The sequence below is a fragment of the Sciurus carolinensis genome, chromosome 2 (genome assembly GCF_902686445.1).
Source record: "Sciurus carolinensis chromosome 2, mSciCar1.2, whole genome shotgun sequence".
NCBI lineage: Eukaryota > Metazoa > Chordata > Mammalia > Rodentia > Sciuridae > Sciurus > Sciurus carolinensis.
In genome coordinates this window covers 38674968-38693163 of record NC_062214.1, presented here as the reverse complement: position 1 = coordinate 38693163, position 18196 = coordinate 38674968, and the positions used below count along the sequence as shown (strand labels likewise).

The 18196-nt window shown below is 35.2% G+C and overlaps 1 protein-coding gene across 3 annotated transcripts in view; it reads right to left on the bottom strand.

Moving 5' to 3' along the window:
• The window catches only part of Ndufaf5 (NADH:ubiquinone oxidoreductase complex assembly factor 5), a 33560-nt gene that overhangs the window by 10401 nt on the left and 4963 nt on the right, over nt 1–18196 (bottom strand). For 2 of the 3 annotated variants that reach the window (XR_007106968.1, XM_047538617.1), the window contains exons 4-8: nt 13574–13621; nt 12151–12254; nt 8670–8709; nt 5591–5788; nt 911–971 (exon numbers count right to left, since the gene is read on the bottom strand). Coding sequence is in view for 2 of the 3 variants with exons in the window: in XM_047538617.1 (XP_047394573.1) it covers nt 911–971; nt 5591–5788; nt 8670–8709; nt 12151–12254; nt 13574–13621 (451 nt within the window). In the remaining variant the exon portion in view is untranslated. Of the gene's footprint in view, nt 1–910; nt 972–5590; nt 5789–8669; nt 8710–12150; nt 12255–13573; nt 13622–18196 lie in introns of those variants that run through there. The other variant, XM_047538619.1, reaches the window with a different exon arrangement.

The following is an 18196-nucleotide window of genomic DNA, read 5'->3' as shown; positions in this document are numbered from 1 at the left end:
GCTAAAAACTCAGCAATTATGTTTGAAACACTCTGTCCTTCATCCACATCAAATTCAGTAGGAAGAACTGTCAAATTTCCTTCCTAAATATCTGTAGAATGCATTTTCTTTTCCCCATCTCCATTGCCACTACCCTATTAGAACTTACCTCTTGGTAAGCTTTACTGCAGTTAAGTCTCACTACTAGTTTACCTAACAATTCTTTCTTTCAACATATAAATCTGATGTCATGACCTCTTCCCTTCCCCCTATTAAAACACTTCATAGGGCATTTTAAGGACCAACAACCTTAATAAGGCCCTAAGACCTGTGATCCCTATTTATCTACTATTTTTATCATACAACTCTCTCCTTCTTATTCCCTGTAGTATAGTCAAAATGCCCTTCTTTCAGTTCTTGCCATATTCTTTCTTGCAACAGGGCCTTTGCATATGCTGTTCTCCCTACCTAGGACTCATTTCCCTGTCCTTTCCACCTTAATTTTTTTTGTAAAGTCCAGCCCAATTGCATCTTCCTCAAATAAGACTCCTTTGAGTCTCTCAGACCAGGATCTGTCCTTGATTAAAATACTAATTGTAAACTTACCCAAGTGCCTGCTTCCTTGGACCTAAGATGCTAATTACTGCTGGAGAAAGTCACTGATATGTTCTGCCATCAGTAGAAAAGTGCTGCCATCCTTCTAGAAGCAGCCACAGTCCTATATACCTTTACTTCATAGAAGTAATTTAACATTCTTGTTCATGACAATTGTCAAGTGTCTGCCTCCTCCATTTGATATCATAAGCTACATGAAAATTTGCTTTCTCCTCACCAATGGATTCCTAGTGCTTACCCCAATGCCTGCCATAGAGTGAACTCTCAAAATATGCCCCTCAAAAGGGGGTCTCAAAATTCTTTAAAAATGCATTACCTTGTAAGTCTTCCATCAATTCAAACATCCCAGGATAGTTAACTTGAATTTCATCAGTGTCCTATTTAAAAAGGAAAAAGAATATTCATTTGACATTCATCACACACACACACACACACACACACAAATCCGGATTTGAGAAAGGGCTGTAGAGAATTCCCAGATAAATATTCATGGGAAACAGGAAATTTTCTTTATAATATTCTTTACAGTTATTATCTGGTTTATGCTTGACTTAATATCTCAAAATGTTGAATAAATAGTCCCCACTGTGAGAGCATTGTTCCTAAAACTCCATCAACTGGTTCTAGTTCTCTCCTTGGGAACATGAAATAACCCTATTCTGTACTCTACAAACCATAACCCTCTTCTCCAAGTCTTTGAAAATTCTTCCAGGACAAAATTGTTTTGTTTTGTCAGGCAGGGAAGCTAGTCTTGTAGACAAAACTTATAGATCCTTATATTTTCTGACTACATTTCCATGGACATGGTCAATATCAATCTTTCTTAAAATGCTGTACTACAACTGAGCCAAATACAGTCTTGTTCCAATGTTTTTATTCTACTTCTAATAATTCAGCCAATAGTATACTGGCTTGTTTAGGAAATGGGCACATTGCTGGTTCATGGACAGTTTATTTCTCAAATGAATTACTGGGTCTCCCCCTTATTCATGAAGTTTGATGCCAGAGTTTATTGTTGGTACAGTGGCAGAGACCACTGATGCTCCCCAAATATCCAGGTCTCTGTGATACTTCTTAGCCTCAAACAGACATTCTTCTAAGGCCAAAAAAGGGAGGTGCCAGGTACTAAAGGGCTTGTGAGCCTTTCCTTATCTGTCTCTTTTGCTGTGGTGACCTTAGAGGATACAAGGGCCAAATGGCATAGCTATATGGAGATGGGAGGCTGGGAGTGTAATTCAGTGGTAGGGTACTGCCTAGCAGTGAAGCTCTGGGTTCATTACCCAGCACTGGAAATATACAGAGCTCCAAAATAAGATGTGCTGTACAATCAGCATAAAGCTGTGATGTGATAAAATTTTACTATGTTACGAACTAAGATGAAGGAGTTTATCTCTACTGGAAACTAGTCCTAAATAAATATCATTAACAGAAGACTGACTAAATAAAGAATACCAATCAAATGCCATATAGCAGTTACAAAGAATGAGGTAGATATGTCTGCAGGAGAAGGTCTCCAATATGTATGAAAAAGAAAGCAAAAGAATACACTTCTTTATTCATTTTTTTTAAAAACAATTACATGGACCAGGTTGTGTGCAGGGCTTTTATTAAGACCACTTCTGAATAGTAGGACTATGAATATTTCATCTATACACATTTCTACACTAACAAACTATAAAAGAGACCCTGGATAGTGGTGGGTGCATAAGATGAGGGTAAGAGGTCTCAAGATTAAAAATAAAATTCCTACTAGGCTGATACTTAGTTATTAAGCAGTACCCTTTAAAAACAATTTTTCAATAAAGCCAAGTAAAAATATTACTCTATTTCAATAAAAAGCATATCACCACAGCTTTACCAAAGGCCTTATTCAAATTAATCTGCAGTCACCCCAACCTTACACTCTCTCCTGATGTTTTAGAGGCTTTACATTACTCTAGATTATCTTTTCACTTCAATTATAGATTTGTAATAGCAATATGGGGGATAATTCTTAAGAGGACAGAATATGAAGGTAATCTCTTAAATATTATAAGTAAAATAAATATTAGAGATTAAAGCTTTATGCCAGTGGTTTCTGATTTATTTTTAGTCCCATTATATCTCTCAAGATCTGACAAAAACCATACATAGGTACTTTCCTCCAAATCTGAACAATGAAAAGCAATTTTGCACTTAATGTCCCAGGATTGCTGGACCCTTTAAACTCTACTGAGAGGTTCATTATGAATCCAAAAACATCAGGCAGGAATCTTTATTTTGTTCACTGCTATATTAAAAAACTAGAATAATGTCTGGTGTATAGAAAGTACTCAATGTTTGTTGGAAGATTAAATAAATAAAAGAAATGGAATAGAAGAACATTCATTGTTGTGTTCTTTCTACTGGTAAAAAAAAAATAGAAAAAACATAAATATTGTTCAGAGGGAAATAAATAAAACCATGGTATATTCGTAATAGGGAATAAAATGTAGAAGTTGAGAAGGGCAAATATATCTATATTGATTTAGAAAACTCTAAAACATACTAAGAATGAAAAATATGTTTCAGAAATATATACATATGTATAATTGCCTATATATAGTAAAGTAGTTCATGAAAAAAAATCTGGAATATTATACACCAAACTGATAATAGTAAGCTACTTCTAGAGCAGTAGTTCTCAAAGTGTGAGTGTAGTTTGGTGAATCTTGGGATCTCAAGAACCCTTTGGGGGGCCTACGAAGTCAAAACTACTTTCATAATAATACTAAGATTATTTGCCTTTTTAATTTCTCATTCTATGAAGATGTAGATTCTTTCAGAAGCTATATGACAGGTAGAATAGCAAAATGTAAATGCAGAAGCAGAATGAGAATCTAGCCCTCTTTTATTAAGGCAAGCATTAGAGAAATTTATAAAAATGTGAAGTAATAACATTCTTAACTCTCAATTTTCCTTTTGGAAAATACAATCCTTTTTTCATATAAAAATAGGGGGCTGGGGTTGTGGCTCAGCGGTACAGTGCTCGCCTAGCATGCATGAGGCCCTGGGTTTGATCCTTATCAGCACATAAAAATAAAATAAAGGTATTGTATCCACCTATAACTAAAACAAACAAATATATATATATATATAAAGAAAAAAGGTTTTTGTATTAATAAGTAATTCATATATAATTGTTAGTTTTAAATGAATCAATAAATACCAAATGAATTTAATTTTAATTTCTAATATGTATTCACATTAGCAAAAATCCTTTAAGGTCCTAAATAATATTTAAGTTTGTAGAGGCATTCCCAGACTAACGAGAAAGCTGCCCTTGGAAGAAAGCCAAGATTAGGGGAATTAAGGAAAAATGATAGACTTTTATTTTGTCTATATAGCTTAACACTTATAACACACACACATATATACAATATGTAATTAAGATATATTTAAAAGTATAATGATTTCAATGTACATTTGCCTGTATCAATAATGTTGGCTTTCTTTACAAACTCATGTGAAGTAATTTATGTGTGTGTGTGTGTGTGATTTCTAGTTGTTCAACATCTTAGCAAAGTTTCTACTGACTCAGGTCATTTAAAAGTTTTTAAAATGTCAACACTAGATAGAGCTGGGAAGTCTTGAGGGTTATCTTCAGTTTCTAGCCTAGTCTTTCAGCCTGCTGTTTCTTCCATTTCCTGGAAGTTTCTTTCTAGTATTAGGGATGTGCTGGTTTACACTGCTTGCTTTCTATCAATATAAGGAAGGATATGACAATCTATTTTTTTGTTGGCTAATTTTAGGAAACACATTCACAGTAAATTATCTTAGATAGTCATTTTAATTTTAATTTTAAGCCTATCATCTCTAATTATGCAATGAGAAGCTTTCTTAAAGAAATTCCATTTTTTTCTAATCAGGTTTAGAGATGTTTCTAGGCCGGAAAGATTTGGAAAATCATAGTAAAGCTATTCAACTCATCTCTGAAGAGAGTAATGAGTTCTTTAGAAAGATTTTGCTATTGGAGGGAGATGAAAGGGGCCAGTCATTGTCTTTCTAGATGACTTCCTCTTGAAAGCCTATTTCTGGAAAGTGCTAGGAGTAGAATAATATGGAAAGAAGGAAGGAAGGACTTAATATTTATTGAGCATTTGTCATGGTTCAGCCACTTTACATTTTTAATTTTATTTAATACTAACAGCTACTTGAGGGGAACTGAACAGGTACTTCACAGAAGAAATACGAATGGGAAACAAATATATGAAAGAATGTTCATCATTTTTAGCAATTAGAAAAATACATTTTCATTTTTAAAGAAATGAATGCCCAGGGAGTGATATTGGCCAAATTACTGTTATACTGTGTGCATGTGCAAATATGTAATAGCAAATTCCATCATATGTGCAAATATAATGCACACACACACAAAAATAGATAAAAAAAAGAAATAAATGCTCTCAGAGGAATGAAAATAATTAACCAAATCACTCAAATTCCCCTCACTAGTAAAAGGGCAGGGTAAGGATTCAAGTTATACCCACTGGATACCAATGCTGTGTCCCATCACTATACCATGTTGACTCCACGTTTCTTCTGCACTGACTGCCTGTGGGTCCTCTTTCTAAAACTCTTCAGTCCTAATGGAGTAGAATGTCCTACTTTCTCTAACTTGATATAAGTCTAGTTCTGGATTCTGCAGAGTTTCTCATTGCTGTCTCATATAGTACTGTTTCAATGGAGGGATAATATTGTTCTGTAGGTACCTTTTACTCTATTATTTGTAATGCTCTAACTCCCATATTATACTTAACTATAGATTTAAAGATTCTGATGAAGTAGTATTTTTAGAAAATAGTCTCCTCATTAATTATGGCATACTTTTTGGAGCTACTAATTCTGGTAACAAATACTGAAAATTTTACATTCCTGACATATCTATCAATTTTGTATTTATGCCCAGTAAGAATGATCAATAAGAACTTTTCCTGAATTAGCAATTAATGGGTTACTTGATTCTCTTGATAGTTACCACAGTCAGGGTATTAAAGCCAGCTCTCCCAAGCAGATGTCCCAGGTCATTGACAGCAGTGAAAGGAGAAATGTGTGGAGAAAATCCTCCTTCCCTTTCTGTTTCGGCTAACTGCAATGAACACCGAAGTTCATACAGTGTGTCACCTCCAAACATTGCACCAACAAAAACTCCATTTGGTTTTAAAACATAATGAATCTGTAATAAATGCAAGACAAAAAAACGATTCAAAATTTTACATGTAGAAATGCTTAGAATAAGTATATGATGTCTAAATCAGTATCTTATGACTGCCAATCTTATTTTGTCAAATTAACAATAAGATAAATAACATCTAATATGATCAGAAATTTCAAAAAGTTACTGCTATATGATGAAGTTATAAAGACAGATAATACAGTCATTTATAATACTAAAATCTACTGTGATGCCTCCAGCACTGCTTTGTGGATTAGAATTGGTTTGGCTTTTCTGGGTCTTTTATTCAAAAAACATTAATATCTGTAAGAGTATATTGCATGTCTTCAAATTTTATAAGAGAAACAACTTACTTTTATAGTCAGAAAAATATTGAAAGAAAAAGAATTAAGCATGGGTGATTGCAAAAATCACAATCTTCTCCCAGTGTCTGTCCCCTTTGAAATGATATTCTGTAATAATGTGTAAGAAGAGATGGAGTCTATTTCCCTTTCCCTTGAATTTAGGCTAGTCTAGTTCTCAAACGGCCTTGCATGCTTCCACCTGTTCTTGTGGAGTCCTGTCCAGCTACCATGTTGTGAAACGCCTGAGGTAGTTGGATGGAGGATAAGAGACATAGGAAGCAGAGATCAGCCTCAGCTGTTTCAGCTGAGGCCAGCTTAAAAAAGATAGCTTCCAAAGGCAGGTGATCACAGACACATGAGTGAACCAAGCCAGGTCCAGAAGAATTTCCTAACTAAATCCAGCCCAAATTACCAAATTACTAAATAAATAGTTGTGTTAAGCAATTAAATAAGGATGGCTTATTATGTAGAAAAAGTTAATCAATAGGGAAATCACAATTCACAGCATGAAACCACTAACATATTGGTTTTCTTTAAGATGTAATTATTTTCCAGGTTTAAAACAAAAACAATTTTAAATTGAAAAACTTAAGCAAAATACTGGCCAGACTGAACTCCAGAATCATAAATGTTTAACCAGTGCAGTGATTCTCTTAAGACTATAACTTGTAACTAGATTTGACTATTCAACAATGAGGACAAGGAGGAATTTTAAAGTTAATAAGGACTAAAATCACACTAAGTATTATCTTAAATTTATATTTAATATATCATAAAGTAATTACAAAGCAGTAAACAAACCAAAATCTTTGTCTTCTTGCTTTATACCTCTTCAGTATTACTTCTTTCTCTGGTCACTAAAACTTTATTATCTGTATCTATGATTTAGGCTTCAGTTCTTTGCCATACCTCTCCGCCTCACAGGGCTTATCAACTATGATTTCACAAAGATGACTTTCCAATCTCTATCTTCAGCCTGGACATCTTCCCAGAACTCTAAACTCATCTTCGGGGATATTTGTCTTAGCAAACTTATCACTGTCACTGCTCCCACTCCACACAAGCGAAACACTTATTCTCAAACCAACCAAATTGTTATATGTTGGTTAATTTCCATTTTCTTTACCTAATCATTATTATCCCCTTACTTTTGCTAATTATTCCCCCAGACATCCTATTTCAAAACTTTAAGATGATCCAAGCAGCATGGGAGAAGGAGGCAAGAGGTTTACAAGTTTAAGGCCAGCATCAGCAACTTAGCTAGCCCCTAAGAAATAGAACATAAAAAGGACTGGGGATGTGGTTCTGTGGTTAAGTGCCTCTGGGTTCAATCCCTGGTACCAAACAAAATAAAACTTTAAGATGAACTTTGACTCTTTCCTCACTTTCATCTTCAGAGCTAACAAGCAACCATACTATTGACTTTTCCTTTGCAGAATCCTATAAACCTCTCCCATCCTTTAAACTCTTACCATTGCCACTTAGGTTTAGTTTCCTCAAGTCTGGACCACTGAAACAATCTCCCTTCAGTTTAACAAACTTCTCCCCACATCAGTTTTCTAAGAAATGAGATGATGATATTATTGTGTAGGGTTATTTAATTCCCACATAAAACAGAACACCACAGCCAGCAAACAGTATGTGCCTAGCTATGGGATTTATTATCCTGCCTACCAAGGTTTTCAAACATGTCACTTTCTCCTCAAATGGCCCTAAATTGCATATAAAAAGTAAACTTCAAATTCCTGATCTGGGGGATGGGGAGATAGCTCTGTTGGTAGAGTGCTTGCCTCCCAAGCACAAGGCCCTGGGTTCAATTCCAGCACCAAACACACACACACACACATACACACACACACACACACACACAAATCCTAATCTGGCAACCATGTGGTCCCAATATACTTCATCTCCCAGCATGATACTAATCCTCCAACAGCTTTCTTCATTGTTCCTTTATGCTGCTGAGGCTCTTGTACCTCCCCAACTATGCTGATTCCGCCTTCCTGAAAAGCCCTCTTAATCTCAATCTCACCTAACCTCTATTACTCAAGTATTCTTTTCTTAGAGCTTTTCTAGTCAACTCCAAGCAACAGTAATCTCTTTCCCTCCTTTGAACACATTTTTTTTTTTTAACCTACCCCTCTCTTTTTCACTGATAAATGTCAACTGACAAGCATTTCCTTAGCACTCTCTACATATAAGGCATGGGGAAGATATAACATAAATAAATAGGATCTTACCCCTAAAATATTTTTAGGCAATTAAGGGAGAGAAGGAACCCAACAGAAAATGTCTTTATGTCAATATCATTTTGCAGTTATTAAGGTTTTCACATATATTCAAAATTTATCTTCACCTCAATGAAACTTTTTTCAATGTACATGTTTACATGCCAAAGAGCACCAAGCATACCCAGCCCACAGAAGATTATAGTTGAGTTGATTCCATTCTCCAATTAACACACCATGATGAAAACATCTCTAAGTTTCTAGTGATAAATAACAGAATAGTAGAATGAGTGTAAGTTTACTCACCTGTTCAAGTGCTCTAGGAAGGTCATTCACCCAGTGCAAACTAAAATGTAGAAATACATACTTGCTTTATCTTAATTAGTATAATTATCATTAGTATGATAAACCAAAAGAGGTATTAATTATGAAGTCTGAAATTACATATCAGTATTTGCTGACTGTTTTCATACAATCTTTAAATAATCAACATTTCTAGGGCAAAATCTTTCTCTCACACTATAGAATTCCCCCATTGTCAGTGTATAATTATACTTAAGTAAAAAATCTGATACGATTATCTAATTAGTCTTCACCTCTTAATAAAGTAAAAGTAATTCCTACTTGGTATTTCATCCAAATAGTAGTATTCTGAGACTTTATTTGAAGAAAGTGCAAAAGTAAGTACCCAATGAGATGTTCAAAGAAGTTCGTCAATTAATCAATCAAGTTATTTTCTATTACCCTAAAAATAAAAAATTATCAGCAAATCTAAAATGTTCCCTAGGCAAATAGCATTATTCAGCCAAAGCTTAATTTAGTGAGTTTTCTGATACATATCATCCTACTTCTTTCTGCATTCTAAGGTTTTATTACAATTTTTTAGAGCAGTTTTAAGTTCATGGCAAAATTGAGAAGAAAACAGAGATTTTCCATATACCCCCATCCTGACACACACAGTCTCCCCCATTATCAACATTCCTACCAGCATAGCACATTTGCTTACAACTGATGGATCTACACTGACAAATCATTATTACCCAAAGTCCATAGGATTCAGTCTGGGTGTACATCTATGGGTTTAGACAAATATATGATGTGTATCTCCATTACCATATTATACAGAATTTTTTCAATCCCCTAAAAATCCTGTGCTTTGTCTACTCATCTCTTCTTCTCCCATAAGCCCTAGCAACTACTGATCTTTTTTTAACTGTCTCCATAGTTCTTCCTTTTCTAGAATGTCATTTAGTTGGCTCATGGAGTATGTAGGCTTTTCCGATTAGCTTCTCTCACTTAGTAATATGTTTAAATTTCCTGCATGCTTGGGTTAGTACAACCACTATGGAAAGAATATGGAGATTTCTCAAAAAACTAGAAATGAAACCACCATATGACCCAGCTATCTCACTCCTTGATGTTTGTCCAAAAGAACTAAAATCAGCATACTATAGCAATACAGTCACCTCAATATTTATAAGCAAAACAATTCAAAATAGCCAAATTATGGAATCAGCCCAGATGCCCATTAATAGATTAATGGATTAAGAAAATGTGCTATAAAAAAAAGAAAGAAAATGTGCTACATATACATGATGGAGCTTTAAAAATTTTATTTATTTATTTACTTACTTACTTACTTATAACGTGGTGCTGAGGACTGAAACCAGTATCTCACACGTGCTAGGCAAGTGCTCTACCACTGAGCCACAACCCCAGCCCCACAATGGAGTTTTGTTCAGCCATAAAGAAGAATAAAATTATGGTTTGTTGGTAAATGGATAGAAATGGAGAATATCATGATAAGTAAAACAAGTCAGTCTCAGAAAATCAATGGTCAAATGTTTTCTCTCATATGTGGAAGCTAAAGGAAAATAAGGGAAAGGAGGAAAGGATCAGATGTCATAAAGATATAGAGAAGATCAGCGGAATAGGAGGAGGAGATTGAAAGGGGAGAAAGAAGAAATGCAGAATGAATTTAACAAAATCACCTTATATGCATATATAAATATAACACAGGGAATTTCACCTTTTCGTATAAACAGAAAGAATGAATCAAAGATAAATAAATGAGCAAAAAAAGGAAGATCAGTAGAGGAAGATGAATAGAGGGAAAGAAAAGGGAGGAACAGGGACTGAAATCAAATTCTATGCCAGTATGATTTTGTCAAAAATGAACCCAACTACTATGTATAACTATCATGCTCTAATAAATTCAAAAATATAATAAAAAAATTCTTGCATGCTTTTTTCTGGCCAGGCAGCTTGTTTTTGTTTTTAGGGCTGAATAATTTTCCATTATCTGGATGCACCAGTTCAACCATTCATCTACCAAGAATATCTTTATTGGTCCAAGTTTTGGGAATTATGAATAAAGTGGCTACAAAACATTTGTGTGCAAGTTTTTGTATGGATAGCAGTTTTCATCTCTACGGGTAAATAACAAGGAGCATAATTGCTAAATTATATTGTAAAAGTGTGTTTAGGTTTATAGGAAATCACTATTTCAAACCATACTGTGCTAAGCTCACATTTATCTTTCATGATGCTTTCTAACAATTACTACTTTAAAAACTAAGGCCTATTATAAATTTTATCATCCTTATGGGGAAACTGAAAGCAACAGAATTAGTTACTTGTAAATAGCAAACAGATCAGCTAATGCTGAAACTTGGGTCCTGACTCTGTCCAGGGCTCTTTTCATAGACAAAGACACTATGTTTTCATTTTCTAATAGCATGTGAGTACATTTCTAAATTTGCTCAGTATGTATAAAAAAGCAAGGAAGAAATTACAACACACTAAAGAAAATAGCAAAGGTCATCAACTTTCCCAGCTTGCCTGTGACTAAGGGGTTTTACAGAATGTAGGATTATCAGTGCTAAAACTAGCAAAGTCCTGGGCAGACTGTGATGGCTGGTCACCATAAAAACAGTTATCAAAAGGTCTGAATTGGAGGGCTGGGAGATAGCTCAGCTGGTAGAGTGCTTGCCTCCCAAGCAGAAGGCCCTGAGTTTGATCCCCAGTACCGCAAGAAAAAAAAAAAAAAAAAAAAAAAGATCTGAATTGGATATGGCAAGCACAACAGCCCTTTGAAAGAAAATTTATTTGACTATAAGAAGACAGGAGAAATAAGATGCCACTGAAAATATTTTATTTTCTCTATTGAACTCTAAGTTCTTTGAGGATAGGATCTTGTCTGAGTTCATATTTGTATTCCCCAAAGCATCTAACTTAGTGCCTCAAATATTGAAAAAATACTTAAAGTACTTTTTTTTTTGTAGTAAGTGTAAAGGTACATGGTAGACAACACAAAGGAAAAAAATAACCTTGAGGACTACATTTCTGTAGGGAAGAATTAAAGTTGAAGTTAACACCAGTTTTTCCTTATTTGCCAAAAGACTATAAGGATGCTTTAATACTTGAATACTAGAGCCAGAATACTCTTTCAAACTCCTGCCCCCATCAATAACCAATTCCAGAATACTAAGTTAAATTGGGAAGGAATCTCCTCTATCACAGGTAAGTTTCACCCAGTTGTAGAAAGTTAGGATAAAGAGAAAGCTGAAGAATGAACTCATATTATCTCTACTAGGGAGTACTGAATCCATAATCCCTTATCATAGAAATCTTAAGTTTATACATTAAACTACCTGGTTTGTGATTTTAAAAATAAGTTATTAAGAATTTACTCCATTATCTATTTTTTCCACCCCATAAGGGTAAAATTATGGCATAAATTATCTATTTGTAACATATTTTTTAAAAGTAAAAATGGGTTACCAACCTTAAACTGCTTACCACCAGGTCAAATGTATTTTCTCGGAAGGGAAGGAATTCTTCATCAGCTAAAACACTGACAGTAGGAATTTCTGTTTCTAAGGAATTTTTCTAAAGGTAAAAAACAATAAAAGATGAAAGCATTTTTATATAGTCTCAATTACTACCACAATTATAGTTAAATAAAGTTAATGTTATGTTTCCTGGCAGTTTCTCTAGGAAAAAGAGTAGTACATAGAAGGTATTCAAAAATACATCCTAAATCACATTTAAGATTAACCAGAAAAACTGACTAGCTGGTTGGAAAAACATAAACAGGATACACATTTCACACCAAAAAAAATCTCAGAAAGCTGTATCTTCCAGTGAAATAATTAATGACAAAAAAGTTTGAAACGTGGGTGAATACTTTCATACTCTTAGATTTAAAAAAAAGTCTAAATATGACTCAAAAGTTAGACACTATAAATGAAGACTGATATATTTGATGATAAGCTTATTTAAAACTTCTAAAAGACAATGTAGACAAACTGGAAACTATTTACAATATAAAAGATGAAGGATTAATATCCCTAAAAAACAAGTTCTTACAATAACCTAAATAAGAACCCATGAAGGACAAGGTGAAGGCATGTCACAAAACTACTTGTGAAATTCACAAGCTAAGAAATACCAATAGGCAAAAGATATAAACAGCTATTTGGCTGACTCAGTATTCAAAGAAATGCACTCCCCCAATTTTTTTTTTGAAAAAAAAAAGATTTCCAATTTTTGCTTATCAGATTGACAGAAAGAACTAAACCAGTGTTGAAAAAGAGAAGGAGTAAAACATACTTTCAAATAGTATTATCATTCAATCTTCCTAAAGGACAGCCTGGAGAAGTATTACAAAAAAGTTAACATCAATGAATCCACAAATTCCATTACCATGAATTTATTCCCAGACAGAAAAATAAATTGAACACATATAGTTGTTTCACATAAAAATGTTCATTGCACTGCTAGTTATTGAGAAACTAGAAATATAACTGCTTTTCAATAGAAATTAAGCTAAATATACCATGGGATATTCATACATTAAAAGACTATGTACCCATTTAAAAAGATAGTACAGACATAATTTTATTAACAAAAATGTATGAGATTCTGTGAAAAACATGGAATGTTATCGTAACAGTTCATATAAAATTGGTGGAGGGGAACAGTTACATGTCTGCAAAGACTAAATGTCACCAGTGGTTGCCTCTGAGGGGTAGAACTAGGGGTGATTTTTCTTTGTGTTTTTCCTATACTGTTTAATTCTTCTTCATGTGTGACATATTTATGATTGGGGGCAGAAAAAAAAGCTAGCTATTTTACATTTTGAAGGAAATAAATAATTAAAACTATTACCAGGAAATCAGAAACCAACAGTGTTAAAAGCTACCTACCAAAGCATTTTCTGCAATATCTGTCTGGAAAAATTTTCCAATAGTTTCCTGCAATGGAATAAAGCTGATCAGATGATCAAAAACAAGCAGATACATAAAAGCAGTAACAAATAAAATAATTGTTGAAAACTGTTAAGAAATTCATTTTCAGCTTTGTAAAGGTATTTCTCTGCATAACACCAGTATGGTACAAATACCTTTAATAACATATTAAAAAACACATTTAAACATAAGCAGCTTACTATATTAAGTACATTTAACTTTATTTAATAAAATTGAGAACACAGGTGCGAATACCCACATCCCTACTTTACTCCACTGGGTTAGGGTTCTGTGTTAATTTTTCCATGGTTTAACATGCTAGTTTCCATAATCTTGTGCCAGAAAGCACCTAGATGAGCTTCCTGCTTATAGTTACTCAAAGAATTTACAAAGGACAAAGAGGGGCTTACACATAAAGACTTAGTGGTAGGGATTAAAGGGTTTCATTTTCCCTATTTCACCTAACCTCTCTTCCCTCCAAAAGGAAAGGGTACTGTGCTATATCTGTTCCACATTAAAACTTTCCACTCAGCTCTTTTCTCCAGGATCCTGCTCCCTCCATTTTCTCCTCTACCAATCTTTAATCTCTGTTTTCTGGTCTTTTCCCACACCTTATGACAGGCAGAAGCCATCCACATCCATTCTTTAAAAAAAAAAAAAAAAAAAAAAAAAAAAAAAAAAAAAAAAAAACTCACTTCAAAGTATCTTCTAATTATTTGGTTTATATTTGGTTTATAACCTAGTACTTGACTTACTAAAGTCTTTCTTTATAATTTGTGGGACTCTATCTTCTCTTTCACTGCTCTACTAAACCTATTTCTAGAGGTAATGGCTTAAGCACTGACACAGCACTGTTACTGCTCTCAGTCCTGCTTCACTTGATCTCTTTTAAGTTCAATACTGTTGAGCATCTCCTAGAAACTTAAGTGCTTTCTCTTCAGGCTCCCCTCCTTTATAAGAAAAGCAGGTCCCTTTCAATTCTCCCACATCTGCTTTCCCATGCTCACAGTGAAGCAAGTGTACTACAAAACCCTACTATTACTGGGTCACTGCTGATTACCTGAAGGTAAATAGTGTGCAGATAAATGCTTAGAGACAGACTCTCACAAAAGAAAAAGGGGAAAAAGGCACTCTGAGTTGTACTGTTTGCTGATTTCCATGGTGTAATGACTCCAACAAGGGTGGATTTCATGCTAACAACACAGTGTTGCTAGGTGTAGAGCTGGGAAAGTAGATATAATTGACTTTCGAGAGTCAGGTCCAGCACAATTCTGTGAGGAGTGAAGAATTAGACCAATCAAACTATTTCACTTGAAAATCTGAACCAAGAGATTTAGGAAGAAAGGCAGAGGTCCCAGAGTTGGAAAAGCACACAGACTTCAGGGTTCAAGTAGTGGTGTGCTAATAAACACTTATTACCTGACTCTTGGCAGGGTACTTATTTGAAGCATTTACCAATTTCCATGGTGTAAATACTCCTACCATGGCAGATTCCCCTACATAACTGAACAGAGTTGGGGAAGAGAAAAAAGGTTTTTCTGAGCTGGTATGAGCCATCTTTAGAACTCCACTGAGTGTAGGGTACTTTATATTGGGGTCCCACACACTAATGAACGCTAGGGGTAGTCTATGGGGGGAAAGGGGAAGAAGAATGAAGCTCTGTAGCATCCATGTAATCTCAGAAAGCACGTGAACAAAAAGGCCTCCATACAGACATTTCAAAGTCCCTATCCCTTGTAAGGCCTGGCTGTTTCCAGATCCCTGAATTACATTACGAACTCTGTGTAACAACTGGTTTGGGTGGATTTCTGCCCAATCAAGAGATGGGCTAGGTATATATACACAATGGAATATTACACAGCCATAAAAAATAATAAAATCGTGGCATTCGCAGGTAAATGGATGCAGTTGGAGAATATCATGCTAAGTGAGATAAGTCAATCCCCCAAAACCAAAGGCTGAATGATCTCTCTCATAAGTGGATGATGATATATAACGAGGGGTGGGAAAGAGGCAAGAATGGAGGAAGGATGAATTGTATAGCGGAACAAGAGGGGTGGGGGGGAAGGAAAAATAACAGACTGAGACAAACATCATTACCCTATGTACATGTATGATTACACAAATGGTGCAAGTCTACCTCATATACAACCAGAGAAAGAACAGTTGTACCCCATTTGTGTACAATGAATCAAAATACATAAATAAATAAATAAATAAGAGATGGGCTAGGAATATAAGTCAGTGATAGAGCACTTGCCTAGAAGTATGGGGCCATAGGTTCAATTCCCAGCACTATCACTCCCCCTCAACATCCTCCTCAAATACTTTTCATCTTTCTTATTACTCCTGGCATCTTTCTTGGCTCCTCCTCATTTTTCCACCACTAAATACATCATGGATGGTTCTTTTCTACATTCTTGCCCCAGAGAGCTTACCTATTCCTATGGCTTTGTTTGTTATCTTTGACAGAGACTTCCAAATAAGTACCATAGCCTCTACTTTGCCAGAATTACCTTGTCTCAATCCTTTTGCTATTCTTTTGAGATAGTTATTACTGCTCACATTTTATAGAAACTGCAGTCTAGAGAGAATGGGTAACTGCTCCAAGACCACACAGACAGCAAGTGGCAGAGCTGAAATTTTGAATCCTCACCTGTCCAACTTCAAGTCAGTGTTCTTAACCTCAACACCCCAATTTCAGTCACCATTTCCATCTACTTGCCAGATCTCAACACTAAAGTAATCCTCTGATACTTTAAACTCAACATATTCAAGATATGATGTTCCTTGCCCATTTCATTCTGACTTTTCCCAATCTCAAAAGTCTTAACTTTAAGTGTCAGGGGCGGGCTCTGAGGGCCCCAGAGCCGCACCGTGGCCTGATCTCTAAGATGGCGCCTGGCAGCTTGCCAGACATAGCTGCACTCATAAACAAGTTTTAGGAAGTAACTCTGGTTGGCTGTTGTACATGAGGCGATCCTGGTATCTGCCTGGAGACTGTTCCTTGATAGGCTGACTTTCCTGGTAGTCTACTCTCTGATAGGCTGATGTTCTCAATATAAGTCGGAGACTTGTGGAATAAACCCCATTTTGGTTCCTGTGATCAAGAAGAGCATACGCGTTGTGATTGCCCACCGCCTGTGGGCGGTGGGCGATCATATTTAAGATTATCTTACATTTGTTCATGCATTTATCCTTTAACATACCTTCAGGGTATGATACAGGTACTGAGAATTTAGTAATGAACAAAAACAAACAAATCCACTATGAAAAGACAGACACCAAATGAACAAACGTACATGAGGATTAATAGATGCTATGGAAACAAAGCAACAAGCAACTAGAGAGTGGGGGCACTACTTTAGAAAGTACTCAGGGAAAGGATCTCTGATGAGGGGTCCTTTGAGCAAAGACTAAACAGATAAGTAAGCCACACAAGTATCTTGGGGAGAGCATAGAGAACAAGTGCACTACAAAGCTCTGGTCTATTACAAGACAAAGCAAGGTGGCTAGGATTGCTAAAAGAAGAAAGTGAGACAAAGGAAATATCAGAGTCATGTTGAAGAGCCAAACCACTGAGGGACTTATGGATTAGGACTCTAGATTATGACTAAATTAGATGAGAAATTAACTGTTCCTGAGCAGTGGACTAAGAATGATATAACCTACGTTTTAAAAGGATTACTTTGCTGTGCGAATAGATTAAGTTTCCAATAAGGAAGCTACTGCAAAAATCTAGGCAAGAGATTATGGTAGCTAAGACTCACAGGTAATGGTGAGGGAGGTACAGATAGTACAGGTGGTACTAGGGCTACAGATATATTTTGAAATCCAAGTAAGATTTCCTGATAATGAGTCATCAAGTTCCGTTAGTTTTACTAGGTCTCATATATCCCATCTTTTATATCTGCTGCCTCCAAATAGCTGGTGGGTCTTTATTTCCCATATCTGTACCATCTTTAACAAAGTCTCTTAATTGGTCTTTCTATCCTCTCCCTTCATTTTCTTCCTGCATGCCACCCCCAAATTAATCTTCCTTAAACATTACTGTATCACATCCCACAGCATTCTAACTTTCCTTCTGCTATGCTCTGACTTCTAATGGATGAACTATCAATCAAAAATTCTTTAAAATACCATATCAGATTCTGTGCCTCTGAGAAGCCTAGACTACATGATTCCTGCCAATTTTTTCCTTTCCTTTAATTCCTGTTGCATCTGAACGACTGTACTAATTCTATGGCATGTACTATGATCAAAAACAGTGAAGCCTCTTGCGCCATGTACAGGCAGAGAAACAACATGTATCCCATTTGTTTACAATAAAAAAAAAAAAAACAAAAAAAACAGTGAAGCCTCATAAATACCCCCTCCCATCCCACCTTGGCCCAAGTGTGTTTTTATCTAAATAGATTTTACATAGAAAACCCCCCCAACCTTTGTGTCTAGCACAGTGTCCTATACACAGCTGCTAAAAGAATAAATGAATGTCTTTATACTCTGAATTAGAAAATACAAAATAAAATGTCATCAATATTAATAAAGTCTTATGTGACTGATTAGATTAATATTTTTCTA